The sequence below is a fragment of the Dryobates pubescens genome, chromosome 12 (genome assembly GCF_014839835.1).
Source record: "Dryobates pubescens isolate bDryPub1 chromosome 12, bDryPub1.pri, whole genome shotgun sequence".
In the NCBI taxonomy this organism is placed as follows: domain Eukaryota; kingdom Metazoa; phylum Chordata; class Aves; order Piciformes; family Picidae; genus Dryobates; species Dryobates pubescens.
The window spans coordinates 13,694,037-13,719,956 of record NC_071623.1 but is presented as its reverse complement, the minus strand read 5'-3'; the positions used below and the strand labels follow the sequence as shown (position 1 = coordinate 13,719,956).

Here is a 25,920-nt window from a genome sequence, read left to right as displayed (position 1 = left end):
ACACCACCACCTCTGGGGAATACCTGGGCAACGCTGAGGACATTCACACAGCGAGTGAGCTCATCTGTGCACAGAGGGCCCATACTGCCCGTGGGGGTTAGGTGTGAATGAGATGACAAGAAAGCTTTTTTAGGGCTTGCAGCCCAGTTTGCACTCCTGACATCTCTCTGCATGCCAGTGCCTTGTCCAATGCCATTCTCTCCTGCGTCAGTATGCACTGCACCAAAGTTTATCTTTTTGCACTCCCCTTCACATTTTTATTTTCTGTTTTTCCATCTTGCCTTACTCTTCCCCCTCCCCTCCTTTCTTTTTTTTTTTAAATGTAATGCAGCCTTTCTCCCTTCCCTCTCCCCACCCTGCTGAATGTAGAAGGGGGGAAATCAAAACAAAACAAAAAAAACCCAAACAAGGCATCTGAAGAGCAGAGCCAGGGCTCGAGAGGGCAAGCAATGCTGCCCAGGGTCCTGAGGGCAGGGCAGGTAGCATTACAAACCCAGGACAGGTGGCATTTCAAATTCAAGTTAGGCAGCATCACAAATCCAAGATACAGCTGGCACAGGACATGGTTGTACTATTCGGGGCCTGTGGCCAGTGGTGCTCCCCACGGATCAGTACTGCATCCAGTTTTGTTCAGTATCTTCATCAACAATGTTGGTGAGGAGGTTGAGTGTACCTTCAGCCTGCTTTGGCAGGGGGGTTGGATCCAATGATCCCTAGAGGTCCCTTCCAACCTGTAATGTACTGTGATACTGTGATTGGCATAAACCCTTCTTGCCTTGCAGCCAGCCCCTCTGCCACCACAGTGCAGTTGCTGTTCCTTATGTTAGCAGCAGCCAAAAGGCAGATCCCTTCCAACATGTAGCTCTCCAAAAATGCTGAACAAGGATAAAATCACAGAGAAAACAGCCTGTAGTGAGTACTTGGATGCCCAGACTGTACCACAGCCTAAAAACCCCAAGCAGTATTTGGACTCTAGAGGAGCTGCATAGAGTTTTAGATACAGAGAGAGCACACAGATGGGAAAGCAGGTTCATGTAAAGCAAACCAGAAATGTATGTTAAACCTTTAAATTGAGTGAGGAAAAGGAAAAAGAAAAAAAAAAAAAGGGGGGGGGGGGGGGGGGGGGGGGGGGGGGAGGAGGGAAAAGAGATGATTTCACCAGATGATTTCCTTTTTAAAGGAAAGACACTCCTGGCCTGGATCAGAAATAGTGTGGCCAGCAGGAGCAGGGAAGTCATTCATTCTGCCCCTGTACACAGCGCTGGTTACAGCACTGGTTAGGCCACACCTTGAGTCCTGTGTCCACTTCTGGGTTTCTCAATTTAAGAAGGACATTGAGACACTCGAATGTGTCCAGAGAAGGGCAGCGAGGCTGGGGAGAGGTCTGGAGCACAAGCCCTGTGAGGAGAAGCTGAGGGAGCTGGGGTTGCTTAGCCAGAAGAGGAGGCTCAGGGCAGACCTTATTGCTCTCTACAACTACCTGAAAGGATGTTGTAGACAGCTGGGGGTTGGTCTCTTCTCCCAGGCAACCAGCACCAGAATAAGAGGACACAGTCTCAAGCTGCACCAGGGGAAATTTAGGCTGGAGGTGAGGAGAAAGTTCTTCACAGAAAGAGTAATTGGCCATTGGAATGTGCTGCCCAGGGAGGTGGTGGAGTCCCTGTCCCTGGAGGCGTTCAAAAAAGGACTGGATGTGGCACTATGAAGCCATGGTTTAGTTGTCATGAGGTGTTAGGTATTAGGTAATAGGTTGGACTTGATATCTCGAAGGTCTTTTGCAACCTGCTTGATTCTGTGATTCTATAACGAAGGGGAAGAGCAAAAGCACACAGTGCTTAGGATGATGCATTCATAGAATCAGAATTGTTTGGGTTGGAAAAGACCTCTAAGATCACCCCATCCAACCACTGGCCCAAGACCACCGTGGCCATTAAATGATGTCCCCAACTGCCATGTCCACATGCCTCCCAAACAGCTCCAGGGACAGTGACTCCACCACCTCCCTGGATAGCCTGCTCCAATGCCTGACCACTGATGCAAACTCAAGCAGAGGTAGATGAAGGGTTTGGTTGTAAATGTGCATGACAACACACCCATTGACACCAGGAACCTTAAGAAGGAGAGGTAGTAATGGGGATTCATTAAAAATGAGCTGCTTATTACCTAGGAAAGAGAGACTGGATCACATCAGTGAGGCAATAGCGTCATCTTAGCAGTTTAATGTAGCAGTGGCTACAAAAGTGACTTACAAAAGTCAAAGAAATCCACTGACCTTCTCCAACAGAATGAACCCAAAGGATGGGAGTCTGTCTGAAAAGGAAGCAGCCATAAAGGTGATATATTTGAGAGATGTGGGAAGAATCCTCTAACATATCCACCTGGAAGCACAAGACAAATAGTGCCTGCCAGAGGAGCATCAGAAAGACCCAAGGCAAGCTGACAACGAGAAGGAGCAATCTGATGAACCTTTGTGGCTACCCTTACATCAAAAGAAAAATGCTGCAGCTCCATCCCTCATGCCTCACTGACACTAAGGCTGTGTCCCAGGCAAGCTTCACAGCAGCTGTCTGGGAAGTGACCACCTGCTGCAACAGAGGGAACCTGCTCATTGGCCAAAGAGAAGTATTATGAATAGGGTAAAGCGTTTGCTGCTTTATTCTACCAAAATAAAGCTAAAGGCATCAGAGCAAGAGTGAATTTTGACGTTCAGGATCACTTCCAGGGTGTTCAATATTGTTGTTATTATTATTATTATTTAGGTTAGATATGCATTTTAATACCATTTTATTATTGGGTGTTTCACAGAATCACAGAATGTTAGAGGTTGGAAGGGACCTTCAGAGATCTTTGAGTCCAATCCCCTGCTCCCTAGGGCAGGCCATACCAGAACACATCCAGGTAAGTTTGGAAAGTCTCCAGAGAAGGAGACTCCACAACCCCTCTGGGAAGCCTATTCCAGTGCTTCAACATCCTCACTGTGAAGAAGAGTCTCCTCCTGTTGAGGTGGAGCCTCCTGTGTCCTAGCTTATATCTGTTGGTCTATGTTCTACAACTGAAAAGGGACCATCACCTTCATCTTGACACCCATCCCTCAGATATTTATAGACATCGGTAAGATCCCTTCTCAGTCTTCTCTCACCAAGACTTAACAGCCCCAGGTCTCAGTTTTTCTTCATAGGAGGGATGCTCAAGTCCTGCAGTCATCCACATAGCTCTCTGTTGGACTCTTTCCAGCAGATCCCTGACTCTCTTGAAATGGAGAGCCAAAAACTGGACACAGTATTGCAGGTATGGCCTCACCAGGGCACAGAAGAGGGGAAGGAGAACCACCTGAACGCTCCTGAAACTGAGAGCCTCGAAGATGTGACCCTTGTGTGCTGTAGAAACACTGGCAGGTATGTCAGGAGTAAAGATACACAGAACTTCAGCAGTATGATATTTGTGTGCAACTATGGCACTTCACAAAGAGACTTTCAAAACAAACAGAATCACAGAATATATCTGGGTGGAAGAGACTTCAAAGATCATCCAGTCCAACCCTTAATGCAGCACTGAAGAGTCAACACTAAACCATGTCCCTAAATGCTGGGTCCACATGGTACTTGAACACCCCCAGGGATGGTGACTCCATCACTGCCCTGGGCAAATCATTCCAATATTGAGAACCCTATCTATGAAGAAATATTTCCTAATATTCAGCTTGAACCTCCCCTGGTGCAGCTTGAAACCATTTCCTCTAGTTCTGTTGCTTGACACCAAGAAGAGGCTGCCCCCTCCTTGCTCCAGCCTCCCTTCAGGTAGTTGTAGAGAGCAATGAGGTCTCCCCTCAGCCTCCTCTTCTCCAGACTGAACAACCACAGCTCCCTCAGACACTCCTCACAGGCCATGTGCTCCAGTTTCTTCATGAGCCTCCCTGCCCTTCTCTGGACACATTCCAGCACCTCAGTGTCCTTCCTATAGTGAGGGGCCCAGAACTGAACACTGAACACAATACTCAGTACTAGAATTTTTATTCCTTCAGATATCTCTCTATGTCATTGGAGATCCTTACCTAAATTCCTCTCATCTATACAATTCATCTTTCACTATTGGTTGCTGGAATCCATAGCATAGGGAAACCTTCTGTCTTTACAGGCATCCTCACTTCCTCTGCCCAATTTGAAATACGTATTAGTAATGTAAAAGTCTACGATGTCTTCCTACAACAGGAATCAAGTGCAAATCTTTTCACTTTTGCAGTCATCCTGTGGTTTTCTTGCTAGTTTCAAAGTCAGATGAAATGTTCTTGGTTCATTTCAAAAGACCTCATCAGTAAGCGAGAGGAAAGGCCAGCAATGGATAGTGTTATGACACCAATATTCTCCTTCCTAAGCAGGTAATGAGCTGTCTTTTCCTCTAGCAGTGCTTGCCAAGCCTGTGCAAAAGGAACCTACCAATTTCTATCTATCTGCAACACTGACTTATGAGGTCAAAGCATTATCATAAAGATCTTTTTGCCTGTCAGCTTGCCATATACACAGAGATCTTTGAAAAGGAAAGGAAGGTACCACAGTTAAACACTGGCATGAAATTTTGGGAGGAAGGTGGCTGTTAAATTTGGAATCTGTGTAAGCTTTACAGTCCTTACCAGCATTTCTTAGGTAACTTCTCACATCCTTCAAAGAGAAATTTTATATTTAGCAGCCACTGCATGAGCAGCAGCTGAACTAGTACATGGCATAACAGGGAAGCACCTTCCTTGCCATCCAGCTCCTGATATCCCTGCCAGAACAAGGAGGGAAAGAGCAAGCTCCTGACTGCTACGGGAAGACCTGACCTGGACCAAATGAATTTGTTAGTGGCTTTGCACCCTTTCCTTTCTCACTAGGCTGCTTAATAAGCTATTTCTCAAGAGTAGAGCTTAAGTAAGGAAGTGCAACAGAGTTAGCATTAAATCCCTTCAGCAGCTTAGGTAGAAAACCAGGTGCTCCCTCCTTTGCTGTTCTCCGTAAGGTGTGCCGTGGCACTCCATTGAAGAGCCAACAGAGAAGAGCAGAGCCAGAAAAGATTCAGCTGTCACCTCCATCAAGGATGAGTGCATTTTGCACAGCCATGTATCTGTGGCTCCTGGGGCAAGTGGGGATAAACTCTTTTTTTCCTTTTCTTTTCTTCCCCTGAAAGTCCAACAGTGTATTTCTAGTCCTGTCTCCACACATGAGACCATTGGAGAAAAAAGAGGGCATGGGATTGGGCTGGACCATTTAAGTTCACTGCTCTGAAAATATCCTGCAGCGGTTCTAGCTCCCACAGGAGAGGCAAACTCATCTGAGTTCTTAACCTGGTCAGCTCATAAGGGAAAATAAATTCACAGTAAGAACTCTGCAGTAATTCATCTATACTGTGTCAACACTTGCTGAGAAATTCAAAACAGATTAAAATAAAGAAAAAAGAACAACAGACCAAACCAAACTAAATCCCCACCATTTTTCATACACTCTCTGATTTATTCAATAAATTACAGGGTAATTTTCTCCTAAGGAGAATGAGTAACTTATCTCCTTGAACAGCCAAGTATCACTTCACCACACTAGAAAGGCACTCCAAACCATCTATACAGTATCACAGTACATTAGAGGTTAGAAGGGACCTCAAGAGATCATCAAGTCCAACCCCCCTGCCAAAGCAGAATCACTTAGGGTAGTCCACACAGGAATGCATCCAGGTGGGTTTTAAAAGTCTCCAGAGAAGGAGACTCCACAACCTCTCTGGGCAGCCTGTTCCAGTGCTCTGTCATCCTCACTGTAAAGAAGTTCCTCCTCATGTTGAGGTTAAACCTTCTATGTTCAGGCTTGTACCTGTTGTTTCCTGTCTTATTAGTGCAGGCCACCAAAATGAGCTTGGTCCCCTCCACTTGACACCCACCTCTCAGATATTTATACACATTGGATCTGATCCCCTCTCAGTCTTCTCTTCTCAAGACTGAACAGCCCCAGGGCTCTCAGTTTCTCTTCATAGGGGAGATGCTCAAGTCCCCTAATCCTCAAGGCTCTCTGTTGGATTCACTCCAGCAGGTCTCTGTCTCTCTTGAACTGGAGAGCCCAAAACCGGGCACAGTATTCCAGGTGTGGTCTCAGCAGGGCAGAGTAGAGGGGGAGAAGAACCTCCCTAGACCTATGAGGTACCATCACAAAAACCCTAAGTTCAAACATTGTGAAGAGTTCAGATGAGGGACACCTAGGGCACATCTACAGTGCACAATGCAGCGCTGTTGGTCAGCTATACAACCAAAACCAATAAAGTCAAATTCATGCATCCCTGGTCTGCAGCCAGTGAGTTCTCAGAATCTGAGAAGAGTCCATCTTTAATCGTGACCATATTCATTCCATCATCCGGGTACCTCTGAGCAATACTACACTGTGCTAGGAAGACTGTTCTAGCTGAGACATAGCTCCACTGCCTTTCCAAAGAACTGAACTTGGCAGTCCTGATCCCATTCCAGTTTGGATCTTCCTTATACTTATCTGGTTTCTGCCAAATAAGAGCCTAGCACAGAATTACTCTTCAGAAGACTGCACCTAGAAATAGAGTTTTGCAGATGTATCACACAAAGACCATGCAGTTGTGCATATGCCCAAGATGGAAATGCTTCTAAGGCAGGTGATGGAGACAGCTTGCCTTCAGGTAGAACAAGCCTCGAGGTGACCTTCCAGCTTCAGACCAGGGGTGAAAGTGAAAGGATATAGAAAAGGTTTTAGCTGCCTTTGAGCTTACTTTACAGAATCACAGAAACATTCAGGTTGGAAAAGACCCTCAGGATCACCAAGTCCAATCATTAACCATACTCTACAAAGTTCACACATCCAGGGTTGGTGACTCAACCACCTCCCTGGGCAGCACATTCCAATGCCTGACCACTCTTGCTGTGAAAAAAAATTTCCTAATGTCCACTCTAAACCTACCCAGTTGTAGCTTGAGGCCATTCCCTCTTGTACTTTAGTACCAAATGAGGCAAAAGATGCTTAAAATGGAGGGAAGGCTGTTTCCAAAATAAGCAATCTCATGTTAATTTCACAAGAGGCTTCGGACAGACTGCTTTTATCTCTCCATTTCTTGAATGATCAGAAAAGGTTCTAAGTGAGTCCACACAGAAATTGGCTTTACCCTACATTCCAGCACGTGTGCGGACATGGGGCAGAGGTAGAGGAGTTTTCACTGCCTTACTTGGTTTTCTCTTCTCTCCTAGGGCAATTCAGAGGCAGACTTCATGGATCTTTACATAACACATTGTCAACCTTTTCTGCTTATGCTCAAAAGACAGACATCAAGGCAGCAGGAACCACTGTCACTGCAGTGATGCAGCACTAGGCAAATGCTACTTTTAAAAACCAAGTTGCAAGACAAATGCTTCCAGGCCAGGCTGAGAAGTATGTCCCCCTTGCTCAGCTGCCCAAGGATAAGGTCTCAGTCTGACAGGACCACCTCAGGTCATTTCCATACCATTCTCTGGGCACTTGTAATGTGTTTTACTTACTATGGGTTATTATCCTATGTTGAGAAAAGAAGTCAGAACATTATGTCCTCTCATGGGTGACATAAGCTCCAGTTACCTTACTTGATGCAAGGACTGCTTAGTTTCTGCCTATCCAGGGAGAAGGAAAAGAATTTAAGTTCAGAAGTGTGGCAGGGGAAAAACTGAGCCATAGAATCATTCAGGTTGGGAAAGACCCTTGAGATTATATGATTGAAATGTTATCTTGTAAATCGGATTTGCATGGGAAGCTTCTAGGACAACAACGAAGAAGGAAAACAATTCAGAAAGTAAGGGGTTTCCTGTGTCTGACAGGGAAAATTTTCAGTAACAAGTTTCTCCCATTTTTGTTCATATGAAAAAGGACAATTCCCTGCCTCACACATACCATTTTTTAATGGCAAGAGGAGACAGATACCAATATACACTGCAAGAGCCCTCTAAAAGGCCTGATCTACCAAATCATAATCCACGTCCAGGATCTCTTAGCCTTTGCCTGCTGGCACCTTGACAAACATCCAACATAATGCAATACACAAAGCAAGCCGTAATTTCAATAGTTGTGGTTAAGCCCTAGCCACCTTAGCAGACTCAAAGATTTAGCTCCACACACTGTGTTTAAAACCACAACATTCTTTGTCCATGTTTCTTCCCTGTCCTCTTAGAGCTACTCACAGACATGAAAACCGAGGCAGAGCATGAAGGATGCTGACAGCCCAGCAGTAAGAAGAGCCAGCCCCAGCACAGGATCTCTGCAAGGCAGCCACTTTCTGAAACATCCCCTTCTCTTCTCCACCCTTTTGTCTTATGGCATCTAAGCATTTTAGTGCAGGAGCAAAGCTAGTGGGGGAGAAAGTGGTTTGAAATGTCTACGACTGATTGTGGTTTTCCTCCTTCAGCTCTGCTTTATTTACTACGTTTTAAGGCCATCCTGTGGTAGAGCATACATGGAAGCAAGATTACATAATGGAACTGGCTGTTCTCCTCTATACTTTCTCACACAGTACTCTTGATTACAGGATAAGTCAAAAAAGGGGGAAAAGCAGCAACACAGAGATTTTATTCAAGAGGGAGTATCATTTCAATGTTATTGATATTGCCCAACACAAACCACCATGGTGGGTTGAAATTCTCCCTCCCCCAACATTAACTTTGCCAGACCAGACCAGCTGGAAGCAAATGAAAGCTGTATTTACAAGCAGAACTACAATCTACAGTGGAATGCAATGGATATGTACAAAATATACAGGATTTACAATATTTACAAGTATTTACAATTAACAAACAGCACAAGAACTCCGCTGGTCAAAGACCAGGGGAAGGTAACAGCTTCTCCTTCCCTGCCTGTCCGCCTACCACCCTGTACAAAAGAAAGCAGAAAAGAGCAGAGGAATGTTAGTATCAAAACATGCAGCCAAGGTCAAGCAGAAGTGAGTCAGTATCTCTCCCCAGAACAAAGAAGCAAGAAAAGAGCAGAAATTGTTGTGGGAACAAGATCTTACGGTGGGATTGTTTAGAATCATCTTTCTTTTCCCTTTTACACCCAAGAGTGATTTATTTACACTTTTTACTTTCTGCTCAAGATCTGTGAAAAAAAAAATTAAAGGCATAGCCTAAAACTACCACAACCACATATGTTAATTTCCAAGTATGCCAGGACTTGGAATAAAGAATACCAAAAATCTGATTTTTCCCAATTCCAGTGGCAACCATGCTCCCTCCTGGGAAGCATTAATGATGTAAAACAAAACACATATGTAGGTAACACTGGCTCCCACCTCTATGATCCTTCCTGTCCAAGCTAGCATGGCCATCTGTTGCTGCTTAGCCTGCAGTCCTACCAGATACTAGATTTGTGTTACTTATATTAAGGGTATGAAATAAACTGCCAGTAAAAATGGTATTAAGAAGTCGTTCCAGAGCAGCTCATAATTTACCATTTCAAAAGTGTAATTTAAACCGGTGATAAAAGTTTCCAAAGCACAAACTAAGCCACAGGCCAGTCTCTCTACATGGTACCACTCATGGGGAAGAGGAAATAGGAAACAGAAAACATGCTGTAGCTTACCTGAAAATTCTCTTTTTTAGGTAGCAAGGTCCAGGAATGCCAGAGAAACAGACTTTTGCTGCCTCCCTGCTGAGCCTCTTCCTCTCTTATTCACTAGATGATAAGGCTCTGCTCTTAGCCTGACCAGCTTGAGCAGTAGCCATTATTAGAGACATTAGGATAAAACTGCACAGGGGATACCAGAAGAAAACCAGCCTGCCCTTCAGCCAAACCCACTCAGCTTCAAAGTGCATACTAGGATGAATCACCAAATTGTTTGGGTTGGAAGGGACCTCCAAAAGTCATCTAGTCCCCGGCAGTAAGCAGGGGCATCCTCAACTAAATCAGGTTGCCAGACGCTTGAGCCTCATATTGAGTATCTGCACGGTGGGGCCTCAGCCACCTCCCTGGGAAACATGTTCCAGTGTTCCACTACCCTTGTGGTAAAGAACTTGTTCCTAACATACAATCTAAATCTACTCTTCTCTAGTTTGAAACCATTGCCCCTTGTCCTATCAGTACAGGTCTCCATCCTTCTTGTAGGCCCCCTTCAGGCACTGGAAGGTTGTTATTAGGTCTCCTTGGAGCCTTCCCTTCTCCAGGCTGAACAACCCCAGCTCCTTCAGCCTGTCCTCACAGCAGAGGTGTTCCAAACCCCTGATCATTTCCATGGCCCTCCTCTGGACCCACTCCATCAGGTCCATGTCTTATTCCACGGTCACTTCTTTCCATGATCTGTTCCAGCCTACATCCACCAAATAAATACTCTTTAATCAGCAGCTAGTGAAAAAAACTTAAGTTAACTTTGACGCAAACCCAAGGGTAGCCAGCATTAACTGCTTCCAGAATGGCCTCACCAGGGTGTTGGAGAAAGCACAGACCTACAGTACAGGCTACATAACAGGCATGAAAAAACCCTCTCTTCTTCTTTACGAAATTCCCCGTACTGAAGCAGACTTCTGACAGCTGCCATCCTCACATGGACTGTACTTTGTATCTGTCCGATTAAAATTTAGCAAAGAGAACTGCTAATAAGCCTCTGCAGCTGTCATAGCATCCACTGCACCAGTAAATTAAAGAGAAATCCTTTTTTAGCTAAGAAGTCAGTCCAATTCCAGGAGTGCTTAACAATCTCAGTCAGAAAATCTGGCAGAACCCAGGAATCACAGAATTCTGCATGCTGGTCTGCAACCAGAGCTACATGTCTGCAAAATCCTTCTCCAGCTCTTCATGTCTGCAGCAGGGTAAAAGGAAGCAAACTAGCTTGCTCTGGACGTCAACATTCAAACTTGATCCTGCTTGCCACACTTGGTACGTGCCATGGAGATGACAGATTACTGACATTAGCAGGAAGAGGATGAGGACATTCTTAAACAGGCACACCAAGTTTCCTTCCTTTAGGGATAAGCATGTCAACGTGCTTGCTCCCCAGCCAAATGATCTTTCAAAACAGAGGTAAATGACCATCTACAGATATGTGCACTGATTTTCTTGAAGGAAAACTATCCTTATGAGGAGAGGTTTTTATTTCTTTTGTCCACAGAAGGGCTTGCCTGATCTCTGAAGTCAGGAAAAGTTGCCTGGATCATTCCCAGCTGTGGAAGCTCACTCACTTGAAGGCCTGCTGTCATATACCACCAGCTCTGCTCCGTCTCCCAGGATATTGGGCAACCTGAAATGCTTTTTCCAGTGCATTGTGTATGCAACTTCAGAATAAAAAAAAGCATCACACTCTGCCAATTTCATCATTCAGCTACAGCCAGCTGCTCCATCCAATAATCTCCTTCCACAAGTAGCATTCATTAAGACTTCTCAGAAATATTGAATAGAATAGAATAGAATAGAATAGAATAGAATAGAATAGAATAGAATAGAATAGAATAGAATAGAATAGAATAGAATAGACCAGACCAGACCAGGTTGGAAGAGACCTTCAAGATCTTCGTGTCCAACCTATCATCCAACACCACCTAATCAACTAAACCATGGCACCAAGCACCCTATCAAGTCTCCTCCTAAACACCTCCAATGATGGTGACTCCACCACCTCCCTGGGCAGCCCATTCCAATGGCTAACCACTCTCTCTGTGAAGAATTTCTTCCTAACAACCAGTCTGAACCTCTTCTCACACTCTACAAGCTAACTTAACAGCAGATAAAGGTGCTTCTTTTTTTCTTTCAGCTTGCTGTTCCTGCAATTGAAAGAAGATGTCAGAGTGAGTGCTACAGTGTAGTAATTATTACAGTCAGGGACTTAAAATAACTGATGCACAGCTGTGACAAATTTGACAAACTGTTCCTTAGACATATTGCTTGACCTCCACCAGTATCTCCTGCTATAGAATGGGCATGTCTACTACTCTTTTAGAATGAGTCCCACTGATAAACAAACTCAAAGATTTAGTTTCCCCATATATGTAATTGTACAATGCTTCTTGAGAACAACAGTATTTGAAGAACAAAGAAAACTGTAACACAAACTGCCAAGGTTGTAAAACCCTCATTAGCATACAGGGAGCAGCCAGGCTCCTTCTTTGTTGTTGTTGCTGAATTGAATCCAATGTGCACTCTGCCATGCCCTCTGATGCTGGCCATAGTACTCAGCATTTATTCATCCACCAGCTGACTCATGTGTGACCTCACAGTACACTGTCTCATCAACACTTGTACAGATCGAGTCTTTTGCGCTCACATCCTTTAGTTTAGCCTTGGGTTTTCTAGAAGCTGCAAGATTTTTATCACTGTTCTACTTCTTTGGGGTCCATATAAGCTTCAGTGGAACCAGCATGCTGGAGAAGTGCACATTTTCTCAAGTCTGGAGACAGGAGGCAGAGCTTAACAAGGCAGAAAGGGACCTGGGGGTATTGGTTGACAGTATGCTGAACATGAGCCATCAATGTTCCCAGGTAGCCAACAAGGCCAGGAATCCTGGCCTGCATCAGAAACAATGAGGCCAGCAGGAACAGGAAAGTCATTCAGCCCTGTTCTCAGCACTGGTTAGACCACATCTTGAGTACTGTGTCCAGTTCTGGGCCCCTCAGTTTAAGAAAGATGTTGAGATGCTGGAATATGTCCAGAGAAGGGCAATGAGGCTGGTGAGAGGTCTGGAGCACAAGCCCAATGAGGAGAGGCTGAGGGAGCTGGGGTTGCTTAGCCTGGAGAAGAGGAGGCTCATGGAAGACCTTACTGCTCTCTACAAATACCTGAAAGGGAGGTTGTAGACAGGTGGGGGTTGGTCTCTTCTCCTAAGCAGCCAGCACCAGAACAAGGGGACACAGTCTCAAGCTGTGCCAGGGAAGGTTTGTGCTGGATGTTAGGAAAAAGTTATTCACATAAAGAATGATTGGCCATTGGAATGGGCTGCCCAGGGAGGTGGTGGACTTACCATCACTGGAAGTGTTTAAAAACAGACTGGATGAGGCATTTATTGCCATGGTTTAGTCGATTAGATGGTGCTGGGTGATAGGTTGGACTTGATAATCCCAAAGGTCTTTTCCAACCTGGCTAATTCTGTGATTCTGTGACAGAGAGAGGGAAAAAGGGTTTATCCACTTGTGCTGAGATATCCAGCACAAGAAGGAGTAATAAACCCTTCCAGTCCCAACTCTACGGGAATTCTGTGGGAGACTAGCCAGAAGTAGCCTCCTGTTTCACAGAACCCAAATATGAAGCACAGGTGAATTTTGAAAGCAATCACCTGACTGCCTAAAACAGGCTGGTTCATGTATGGTTTCCACTAATTGTAAGCAGAGCAAGATGACTTCACAAGAGACTTCATACATTTCATATGGACAAAATTCAGTCCATCCAAATGTACTCATCTACCTCAGCTGATTTAATTCTCCTTAAAATGTCTTTCTATATCATAACCTTTTGCTTGCCAGTATTAGACTAATATGATATATAGCAAATATGCTCTCAGAAGGCAATTGTTACTGCCACACACACTTGGGCTTGAGTGCACAACTGATTAGCTGGTGGATAGTACAAGAAGTAAAATGGTCAACTGTTTTGTTTTTCTTCTTCACTGATGAGGTGGTTTTAATTTTATATCATCATTCACTTCAAACATTTAGCATCAAATTCTCAATGTCCTTCAGATTTAGAAGTCTGCCTTCTTACATATTTGATGGAGCCGGGAAAAATAGGAAGTAAATTTTGGTCTAACACCTGGCATGAAACTGCACTTCATGAAATTAAAAGAATAAATCAACAAAGCTGTTGTGGCTCAGTTAAGTTCTTGATTAGTTGGGGATTGCACTCCTGTAGGAAACAGCCCAGCTCCTTGTTTTAATACTGGATATTCTTCAGGGTACAGAGATTAATCTGTCTGGTCCCCTGGCAATCTGAGGTCAGTCATCGAGGAGGGAGGGAACACTTTAAATCTGATACTTCTGTTAAAAAATAGCTATGGTGCAGCATGCTCAGGTTTCTGTAGGACAGGGTCTGGGTTTGTTTTGTGTTAAAGAGCACCCATTTCTCTGTATAAGTATTACATGAATATCATGCTAGCTAACTGAAACTGAGGCAACCTTTCCATGTAATTTTGAACCATTCCACTGGCTGAAAATTCTCTCTCCCACAGCTGTACCTATTTTAAGTACAATCATCTTTCACATCAGAAAGCAACTAGCTGGTGCTTACAAAACACCAAACTCCTGGAAGTGGGAGGTTTTATTTTAGTTGCTGTTTTCAGCTGAAAATAACACAATTGCTGGATGGAATACTCGGTTTAGTACCACACTGGCTGGTCCAGCGCATCTCCTGCAGCTTGTAATTTCATAGGCCAGTAAGCACAGTAGGACAGGTCATCCCATGTCTGCCTGCCTCAGGGCAGAACCCATCAGTGCTTTGACCCCTATACCAGGCAGCTGTTGCCTGACCCCTGGCAGCAGCAGAGACCACCTCAGATGGGTCAAGGACCAATGGCCCTATCTTGCATGCTACTCTTCTGACCATGCCAGTGAAGATGGCTGAGGGTGGGTGTGTACTGCTGTACAGGGGGACAGAGAACACTGAGCTGTCCTTCCCACGCTGGGAGGACACTCCACAGAAGCATCACTTTGAAGCAGGAAGACCAAAGGGGAAAGATATTAAAGGGAGCATTTTTCTGTAAGAAAGTATTTGCCTACAGGACCACAGGCAAAGACAGCAGTTGCCCCATCCTGCCAGGAAGAGTTTAGCACAAGCACTATGAAAGCTGCATAAAGATCCTGCACATACTCAGCAAATACAACAGAGTCCTTCTGCCTCCCAGAAAGCCTGTATGTGTCCTCAGTCTTTCCTGCAATGACAAAAATAAACCCATAATGCCACCCCCACAGACTGTGGCTTTTATCTTTTTGAAAGGTGTGACCTCTTAGTAAATCATGATCCAATCTCTTCATATCTTCCCCTGTTTAATGAGAACAGGTAGCAAGGAATACAAAGGGACTTGGTTTCTGTGTCCCAGGAAATAATACTGAAGTACTCCTGACAGCCAGTGCCCCAGCATCTTGAGGTCTTAATTTTTGTTCAGGAGTTTTTAAACTGTACTCGATGCATAGATAGTCCCTAGGTTGTTATGGGACAAAAGAGATCAATTTAAGCCTTTAGGTCATTTGACTTGCATAATTTAACTCATCAGTTTTTCCTGGAGTATACTGCAAAGAGAAACTCAGTCCCAGATAAGATGCAAGCTGGTCTTAACATTAGCTAGCAACCTGATCTAGTGGAGGGTGTCCCTGCCTATGGCAGGGGGGCTGGAAGTAGATGATCCTTGGAGTCCCTTCCAACCCTGACAATTCTGTGACTCTGTTAACTGTAAACTGGGTCTGCTGCAACTGACTCAAAGATGCAGCTAGAGATAAAAGCAGCTCTGACATCATATCAATGACCTGTAAACCAAGGGGAAGTTAAAAAATTCTCTAAACATGCAATAATGTCAGCTGCTCATTTCCTTGAAGACATTATTTTACAGGTAAATTGAATCACTCTGCCTGCAAAGAACGCAGACTGCAGAGCAGTGTCCTACTTCCAAGCACAGGGCAGATGCCCCAGTAAAAATGAGCCCAGTGATGAGATGCAGCCATCAGGGAGAGCACTGAGGTACTGAGGGTAACCTCTGTGGTATTTCCTCTTTGTTTTCAAAGGGAAACAGAAGTGACATGACTTAATTATGTTATCATTCCAAGTCTGATTAGAGCCAGTTAGATGCTAAGTACTATTGAAGTGAACCACATAGAGGAGGATTGAGTTTCCATCTTCTGTTAATACATACCTGGAAAGTGTCCTCTCCTTTATCTTAACCCTTTGTTTTTCTTTCTTTCTTTTTTTTTTTGTTAAAAAAATAATAACCCCCACCACTTTCATGACAAATTTCTGATGTTTTGATTGTCTTGATGCAGTGGTGGCAATGAAAATGTTTCCTGCAGGAGACTACTGGAGAATATAACAAAAATCATGGGATCTTTCTCCCTCCCCTTCACCACAGCAAATCTGCAGCAGTCCTCCATCTCGCATAGTTTTTGTCAGTGATCTGCACATGTTTCTATAAACTATATCAAATGTTCTTCATGTTTTCTGTGGTGAGGTCAGAGCAGAGCAGTTGGACAGCCCCAGGCAAGCTGTACAGTATCATGCACCTTTGTGTTATCTTCTAACATGGACAAAAATCCCAGCCCAGATGTACATCCTTGTAGACTGCATGGGCCTGAAGACTCCAAGTTCTCCATCTCCACTACAGACATCCAAATCTGGTTAGGCTCCAAGTCCCAGATACAATTTTGAAAGCCAACACACTTTACAGATTTTCCTGGCTCTGCCTAATTGGAGGCAGACTGAGAGAGTTGGGGTTGTTCAGTCTGGAGAATAGAAGGCTCCAAGGAGTCTTTATTGTGGCCTTGCAGTATCTGAAGGGGCCCTACAAGAAAGCTGGGGAGGGACTTTTTTGGGTGTCAGGTAATGATAGGACTAGGGGGAATGGAGCAAAAATAGAAATAGGTATATTCAGATTGGATGTTAGGAAGTTCTTCCCCATGAGGGTGGTGAGACACTGGAACATGTTGCCCAGGGAGGTGGTAGAAGCCTCCTCCCTGGAGGTTTTTGAGGCCAGGCTGGATGTGGCTCTGAGCAATCTGATCTAGTGTGAGGTGTCCCTGGCCATGGCGGAGGGGTTGGAGATAGATGATCCTTGAGGTCCCTTCTGACCTTGACAATCCTGTGATTCTGTGACTGATTCAACACATGTCTTGACACAACCCATGATGCCCTAAACTGCTCTAAATTTCAAGTCTGGCTACAAAAAAGAACACTGACATTAACTGGCATGTTCAGGAAATTCTTTTTAGGTTTTCCCATATCAGTGGCAGTTTCCATCCCTGAGAGGACTACCTCCGTCAGAAATGTCAGGTTTTGGTATAGCTCCCACTTCTTTTTAGAAACATAGAAAACAAACACTTCTTCGTATTCTCTTGCCAAAAATGATGAAGGAAATTTTCTAAATGCTTCAAAGTTGTTGCCAGATGGAGGCCAACCCAGCAAATACTCTGCTCAAATTATTAATGTTTTTAAAACTTAATGAAGTATTAAATCAGCATGGTCTAGCTGAAACTTCAGGTGCAGGGAATGTGCTTTGGCCCTTGCAATAAGAATGATTTCTCATGTCCTAGGGATAAGTTGTTAACATATTTTGCTGCTGATATTTGGCACAATTTTCTGGTTCCACGTACTACATTCTCTGAAACAGTGCCTGCATTCTGGTCAGCAAAAAGATCCTGAAGAGTTGTTTAGCTTCATTAATAACTTCAGCGCTGTGGCATCAAGCAGGACTGAGCTGCTCATTTCTATTCAAAGGCAGTAAGGCACTGAGTGGTTACAAGGGTCACACAGCAGGGGGTTCCTTCATTTCCATGTTTAGGGAAACAGAAGCGCTCCTCTTCCTACGATGTTTACAGGGTTTCACCTTCTTCTCTCCTCTCATCCTCTGCTGCACCACATAAGCATGCCACCCTCTTCCTTAGATCTGCTCCCAAGATGCACTGACTTCTGAAGATAAGTCCATCACTTCAATTATTCACATCATCACATCCTCCTAGCAAATAAACTCTTAAAAAAACCCTACTTCAATATAAAAAAAAGGACATTTCAACCTGATCCATCCAAATCCACATGCAGCCCAAACCAAATCCCACCTTTTCTGAACACTCACAGCAAATATCTCCCAGAATGAAATTATGACAAGAAATATTTCAGCATTCTGCACATCCTGAGCAGCTTCACAGAGTTCTCCTGCCCTGTGGTACATCCAAGCCTGGCCTCCAGGAGTGCCAGCACCATGCTGTTACCAGCCACCACCTAAACTCAGCACAGCAAATTCAGAGAGATGGGGAAGGCAAGAAACAAGAGAGGGAAGGGAAGCTACTTGCTTCTTTTAAGGGTTTTAGCATTGTCCACAGAACCATATAGATGAAAAGAGAACATCTGGAAAACACCTTGCAAAACACCACATGGAAATTACAGCAAATTTACCGTTAGCAACATCACTTCCATTCTTTTATTACAGCTCCTACAAACCCTGTGGCCTACTCCCAGAGCTAAAAAAAACAGCTCAGCTGTGAAATAAAGATAATCCAGTAAGACACAAGCATGCCATGCTTCCCTTCAGTCCCTTTAGTACAAGAGAAATTTACATGCTTCTCTCTCATAACCCAGAACTGTTATAAAGATAGAACATATAAGCCATCTGCCCACCATGGTGAAAAAGAGCTAAGATGGAAAGTGGCTTGCTCTGCTGATGTGAAAGATCTGTTCTCTGAGATGATTAAATGCTAATTAATAGTGATGAGCCTAAAGAAATAACATTATGCAAATAAAAATGGCCTTGCAGTAACTGTCATCTCCTCCCTGTAGTCACTTCTGGAGTCTTGTCTTTGATTCAAAACATTCAGCCACCTAGGTTTGCAAGACACTAAGGTCAACAGGAGCTTCACTCACAGATTTGGTGGATGCTGAACAGAGACTTGGTACTGCAGCAAAGCTGTCATCCCTGTAACAAGTATCATTGGACTTAAAAAGCATGTGAAAGACTGAAGGAGATGTTTCTGTGAGCTCACATGCACAAAGAGACTTCCTAGATATCCATCTGTTAATTCAATGTCACATAAATTTGTAGGACAGTTGCAACAACTGAAGAAACAATGATAAAAATACGGAGATGGAGACAACTAATAGTACCAGGTAACCTAATTTACTTCCCTGCCAGCACAGGGAATTGATAAATAGTCACATAATCAGAGATAAAATCAGATTCCTGGATCCATTTTAAATTCCCTTGGTTTACCCACAGATAATTGCCTCTGTTTCCTTCACAAGCAAGGCTGGCTTTAAGCAGCATACAAGAAAAAGGACTCTACTGCCTTCTCAACAGAAAAGTGCTAACAAGGCCTCCCCAGCACCCTGCTCTAGAATATTTGTTTACAGTGCTGAGCAGGTTGCTCAGAGCAGGACTCAACACTAAACAGCCAAAGTGTTTACTATACATTCAGCAGTACTCCACCACACTCCTATCTCAGCACCTGTGAAAGAGCAAGGGCTTCTACCCCTGCTTGTTTATGAATTCACCCTATGTCTTCCCAAATATAACTGAAACACTCCAAGTCACCCACTATCCCGCTTCACCACTCCAAATGACCTGTTTAGGTGAAAAAGGTACCAGCCCCAAAGCAGAGAACTGTACAGATACAAACTCCAAGGTCAAAACATAGCAGGTACCTCCTAAAGATATAAGCATAGTTAATACAAACAGCAGAAAAGGAGCATTTAACCAATAGTATAGGCAATTTAACCAATAGTATAGGCAATTAGTCCCTTAAATGAGATATACAATGCTAATTGGTATCACACACACCCCTATGGGTGATGCTTGGGGACAGGCCAGGACTGCCCCTGCACCTCCTCCCAGCACTTGCAACAGAGCACAAGTGGAAGTCATGACTTTGTCTTCTCAATTTACTCACACTTGCTGGAGCTTTCACACTGGCATGGCTCACATTTGGTTTGGACTTCTATTAAGAGGGTTTTAAACTGCAAACAAAAAAGCCCACCAAAAATCCAACACAACTAAGCCTAGTTTCTAAGTATCCCAACAGGGAATTGAGAAAGTTGACTCTGGAGCTATGTTTTTAAATACCATCCAGCTTGTTATTTGGGGACTCTGGTTTGGTTTGGGTTTTTTGGTTGTGTGTTTTTGTGGTGTGTGTTTTTTTTTAATCCAGTTATTTATTTAGTCAACAGAATTCACCTTGGGCTACATTCACAAGAGAACACCATTATCTTTAATCTTTCATGTATATCATTATGAGAACAGAACAGGAAACCACTGACTTAGAGGCAACTGCACGAGGTTTGTGCCTAAGCAATGGAGCACTTCAAACCCATCACGATGGGAATCTGCTGTATTTTTGAGAGTGCAATTTTTCTGTATTTCAGCTAACTAAGTACAAATAACAAAATTTACTTCCAAAAATGTAGCAGTGATTCCTTTGCAGTCAGTGGAAGCACCAAAAGATTGAGCAATCTCAGCCACGTGGGAAAGCTAAAACATTTCCCAAAATATTTCCTTTAAAACCATCTGCTAAAGGATATTTAAAAACAAAACAAAAAAATTAAAGAAAAAAAATTTAAGTATGGTAAGAGGTATTAAAAAGCCCAGATATTAGCAGAAACCAATGCAGAAGCAATGCAAAGAAATTCTGGAGAGAAAAGCAGTTAATTTCGGCAACCCAGCTGGACATTCATAGTGAAGATGACTAATGCCACTGGTAACTCAAAGGGACACACAAATTTAATCCCATATTATAATGCACAGCTCAAACAGCTGCATTTGCAGATGGGTCAGCAGTTCAGCCATAAATTTGTGTTACAGAGCAGGTCATCACGCTTGCTCTTCCTCTCGGGCATTTCCCAGAAAATGGCTTTGTGAGCTCCTGAAATGGTGGGTAAAGGCCACCTCTGCCAGACTGCTGCAGTGTGAGGCCCTGATGCTGTAGCCAGTCCCAGTTCCCTCCTCTCCATCTTCTTTTTAGCAAACCTGAGAGAAGAGAGAGATAGGAGGGCTGCTTCTCTGAAGCAGCTGCTGGGTCTCCCCGTGATCTCCATACCAGCAGAGGCTTAAGCACATCATCCTTCACAAGGCCATCTTTTGACCACCTGAGTCCTGTGGCCCCCTGAGAAACTGGCTAAAAGAAGGCTAATCATATGCAAACAGGCAATTTCAGTCTGTTTTAAAAACAGTGGCCATATGACACTTACCTGTCCTTCTACACTCCAGTCTGTGGCTCTCCTGCCACCTGCTAACCTCCAATGTGCTGTACCAGGATGCAGAGGTACATTTTCCAAACAATAAAAACTTGGAAAAATAAACTACTCCTGTTGTAAACAGGGATTTTAGCTCTGATTTGGTCACATAGCAAAAGACAAGCCAAGTTCTAAGAACCTAATTTAGCATTTAAATGTTGGAAGGTGCTCTTTAGATCAGTGACCTACCTTGGAGAAACATCTGAACAGTAACTCTACTTAAATGCTTTTATTACATTAATTAACAGCAAGCCCTTATACATGCAGTACAGCACACACAAAGCACTTTTTTTGGAGTGCCAAGTGATTCAGAGGGGGCCTAAAACTGAAAGCTGATCATTGTGCCATGGTGCTGCCTGTTCATGGAAATTACAAGTTTTTCATGGAAGACGATATTTCTGCAGTCCTATAACTTCAGATGCCTATGCACCCTTAAAGCTCTCTGCCAAAACAGCTGTTAATTTGGTAACATATTTCAAAGCCTACCACCAATTATTAAGTATATACACATTTTAAGACATAGGATCACTGAAGAATGATAGTCACAGAATCATTAGGGTTGGAAGAGACCTTAAGGATCATCTAGTTCCAAGCCCCTTGCCATGGGCAGGGACACCTCACACTAGATCAGGTTGCTCAGCACCATGAACTAGATACATATAAGGTACTGAGGGGTGCTTAAAGGTTTCACCCCCTGATGAGAAATTCCCTTTGAATTCTAATTCAGAAGACATCTTTCCTTTAAAAAAAACACAAAACCAAAACAACCAAAACCAACAACAACCACAACAACAAAACCACACCAAAGAAACAAAACCAACACACAGGTTATATCTTAGATTTCTATGCGTGCAATTTATGATACCCAAAAGTGGGGGGGGGAAGAAGCTAACAGCCAAGCAGTACTGTTACTGCCCTCTTATTTGTTTCTTTAAAATCTACCAGTTCCAAAGCAGATGCATTCAGCACAGAATTCTGATCAGGAGAAAAAAAGGGCTGTTGAATTTTTATCGTTACGTCCCTTAAGGGCCTGAAGCGGTAACCCTAGGCGTTTAATGTGTGTACTATGAATACCAATACATATGAGCACATAAAAACCTTGTTAGCTCTGTTGATGGATTTTTTTTCTTTTCCCCTTTCCATGTTGATACACTGAGTGAAAGAAGTTGGGAAGAAGGACGAAGGGGTGGGGGTGGGAAGAGGAAGTTATCAAAACAACCAATATACCATTAAATAAAACCTCTTTGGGAAGGAACAAGCTACGCAGTATAAAATTTGAATGAACTACGTCTCCTCATTACTGCCCTGAAGCTCTCGTGTAGTCAGTGGAGCCTCATTTAATGCTTATACTAACTGCCTTCATCTGCATACATCTCACCCATTGATACAAATGCAATTCGTATTTAAGGCTGGCAAATAATCACTTGTGATAGAAATGCTCTGCTCACATAGGTTGTCTTTATCATAAACAATGTGAATGCAGAGAAGTCCTTCTGGATGTTTCAGAACATCTCACTGGACTCGAAGAAACGTCTTCTCCCCCTGTCCCCTCACATCACAATCTGTAAGCAGCTGGCCAAATATCCAAAGGTTTTCCACAACATAGCTCCCTCTCACAGGACCACTTTCCTCCCTGCAACTCCATCCTCACAGCTAGAAAAAAATGTACAAACTGCAGCTAAGCAACACAGGGCTTTCTCTTTCAGAAATAAGATTACAACCTCTCCAATAAACGTAGGGAAGCCATCAAAATAAAATTCTACAAGCCAGCCATTTGTGGAACTGGTATGGTTTCCTTCTGGTATTTAGGTAAGTCCAAGAAATAAATTTCTAAAACAGAACACTTCCTGTATTTTCAGCTCTGAGAATTCACAGGGACCGAATTTGAGTTACACTGACTCTGAAGCCAGCAGCATATGAGAGTACAAAGAGCACCCCATAAAATAATAGAGGATTGAGACAACTCCATGCATCCCTCAGCTCTCAAATGTGCCTGTAAAAAGAAGAGGATACATCCAGAGGACAACGTGTTTCTGCTCTACTCATGGCAAAAGGTGCAGCCTGCTACAATTCATACTAAATGGGTTGATTTAAAGCCCAGAAGGAGCCAAAAATATGAACTGGTTTTTATTCTTCTGTGCTTGAAGGAAGAACAACCGATGAAGACTCAGGGTCTGCTGTCAACTACTGTGGAACTTTACCAATACCACTGTTATCCTCTCCCATTTAGGTCTGCCTAGGTTTTCCTAGCTTGCTGCCTTGGGAAACCAGATGAAGCAGCAAAGCACACTGGAAAAGAGATTTGTTTTATTTTGCTCATGGTTGCAAGTCTTTGCCTCCAACCATTTATTTTCTTCCTCCGTTTCCAGGCTTAAGGAGGACAAACAGACAAACAACCTGATGGCTACCAGGTCATGGCTACCTTGGAAGAGGCACAGTAGTGGAACATGCCCTTGGAGAAGACTGGGACACATGGAAGCCTAACAGACAGCTCAGAGGAAAAGAATTTGCACAGGAGCATCCCACCAGGACAGGAGCAATGCTGTTGCCTGAATCAGAGCTCAGCTGCATTATTTACCCTATGAAGTCCCAGCTGTCAACCTGGCCTGGCATCACGACAGCCTACAGTGTAAATGCCCTTAGCCAGCTGCTTGGCTCAAATGTACAATTCTCTCTTTTTAAATGAGACTAGCATTCACAAAATGTGCTATCTTGACAGGCATGCTGATGTAAGTCCTCTGTTTATTCAGGATACAGCAGATAACAGCAGTCACTTTTAAAAAGATGTAATTTGAAAAGAGACCACAAATTCACCAGAGCTCCTGCAGTTGCTCACTAATCACAGGAAAATAAAGAATTTCTTGTAGATCCATTGTGAACACAGCACTGGAAAGGATGAATCCTGAAATTGTGGCAAGTGTATAAACTTAGCAACTTACCTCCTTGAGACTAGCGTGAAGGATCTACTTGCCAACACAAAAAAAAACAACCCACAAAAACCCAGATGATTCCAGCTTCCTATCCATTTCAGTCCTCAGACACATCTGCTGCTGTTACCACCAAAATTGTTTAAAAAGAAGGGAGGGGGAATATGTTAACTGCCGGGGAGCGGGGGAGGTCAATAATGCAGAGGCACTGCCGTAAGCACGGATTAGCAAAAAAATTACTTCGGTTATGCTTAGAAGAAAAAACAACACCAACTAAACAAAACAAAAAAAAATAAATAAATATATATTTTAAAATAACAACATAAAAAAACCCCACAAAACAACAAACCACCAAATCCAAAACCCAAAACCACAACAAAAACAAAAAACCAAAACCAAAACAACAAAACAAACAAACCCCCCAAGCACAAAAAGCCTACGAAGTTAAAGCCAAAACAGTTCAAGTCGTATGTTCACGATAACGATGTAAAACATTATTGCCGTGAATTAGCGATCCTTTGCTCAGGATGCAATTTTAAACAGAATGACGAAAATCTGAGTTAACTCGCGTTTCCCAGGCACTTTTCGCAGCATAAAGCTATTAAAACGATAACGCACAACGAGTTTCCCTAGCCAGGAAGTGACAAATTCGCTTCAGTGTACTGTATCAATGATGTGCTGATTACGGTCTCTAACAGCACACAGTGGGGCCATTATCATATGTTGTCACCATGTACCATCAAAAGGTCTTTAATCTGCAGATTGCCGCCACAATACGCTGCTCATGCCAGGGATCTGCTGAGTAACTGGCCAGGACACAGCGAAAACCTCCGGCCTCCACCCCGGGGGTCGCCTGAAACACCAGGCTCCCCGGCAGTCAATCACTGCAACTCAATTAATGTATCTGGGTCATAAAAATGGTTTACGGGAGCCTGAGCCGGGTTACGAAACGCAGCGCAGCGGATATACCGGTGGAGGTCAGCCCCCGCTGCGCCCAGGTGAGAGCCGAGGACTCGCACCGGGGTGGGGGTGGTGGGGCTTGGGGAGGGGGCACGGAGGCGGTACGGCGCCGGGCCCCGCGGCGGGATGGGGATGCGGCAGGCAGCGGGGAGACTGGCGGTGGGGGCCGCCCCGCTGCTCCCCACCGCGGTCCGGCCGGCCAGGGGCGGGTGGGGGAGGCGGCCATCGCGGCAGCCAGGGAGACCCCCGCAACTTTCCCATGCGGGGGCTCGGGGAGTGGTTGCTCACCGTAAGAAGAGCCGGAAAAATATATATATATATAAAAAAATATCTATATGTCTGCGTCTCTGTGTGTGCGCGCGTGTGTGTATATACATATATATGTGTGTGTGCGTATACATGTGTGTTCTCATATATATACATATGCCTATGTATCTCTGTGCACTTACGCATACGTGTGAGTGTGTATATATATGCACACACGTATATATTCCGGCATCACCAGAGCTACGTCCCCGCACGGTTAACACCGGTGACATCCCGGAGAAGCCCCCGCCGCCCACCCCGAGCAGGTGGGGGCCGCAGGCACCCTGGGGGTGCCCTGGCCCTGCCCAGTGGTCGGTGGGTGTCCGCGCCGAGCCGTTCTGCACTCACCCAAAAGACGAAGGAGTAGATGATGAGGAGGGTTTTCAGACACGTTATCACGGGTTTGGTCTCCATTCTCCTCGATGCCATAATACTGAGATCCCGGCTGCAGGCTGGGCGCGGGAGGAGGAGGGAGGGAGGGAGGAGGGAAGGGAGGCGGGCCGGTGGAGGGGGTGGGGGGGCGGGAGGAGGTGAGCTCAGCGCTGGTCTCCTCTCGCCGCGCCGCTCGCTTAGGTCCCGCCGCACCGCATCGCGCCGCTCGCTGCCGCTACCGCTCGCTTCCCTCCCTCGGCCCCACACCGCCGCGCGCCCTGCCACCAGGGGGCGCTGCCCGGGAGGCGCCGCTGAAGTGAGTGCTGTGCAATGGGGACGGCGGCGTTCGGCGCCGGCCTCGGCTGTTCTTAGGCGCCGGCTGACGCGCTGAAACTTCATCTGCCCGGGGCTGACCGTCGGGGCTCTGCCCGCAGGGTGAAAACGGCTGGGGTATCGCAAGGTGGGGG

At 44.6% G+C, this 25,920-nt stretch overlaps 1 protein-coding gene across 1 annotated transcript in view; it reads right to left on the bottom strand.

The window, feature by feature from the left end:
* Positions 1 to 25,585, bottom strand: part of TSPAN7 (tetraspanin 7) — a 116,588-nt gene extending 91,003 nt beyond the window's left edge. The window contains exon 1 of the mRNA XM_054166111.1: positions 25,430 to 25,585. Within this exon, the coding sequence (XP_054022086.1) occupies positions 25,430 to 25,510 (81 nt within the window). The 5' untranslated portion in view covers positions 25,511 to 25,585. The remainder of the gene's footprint in view (positions 1 to 25,429) is intronic.
* Positions 25,586 to 25,920: the final 335 nt, after the last annotated feature.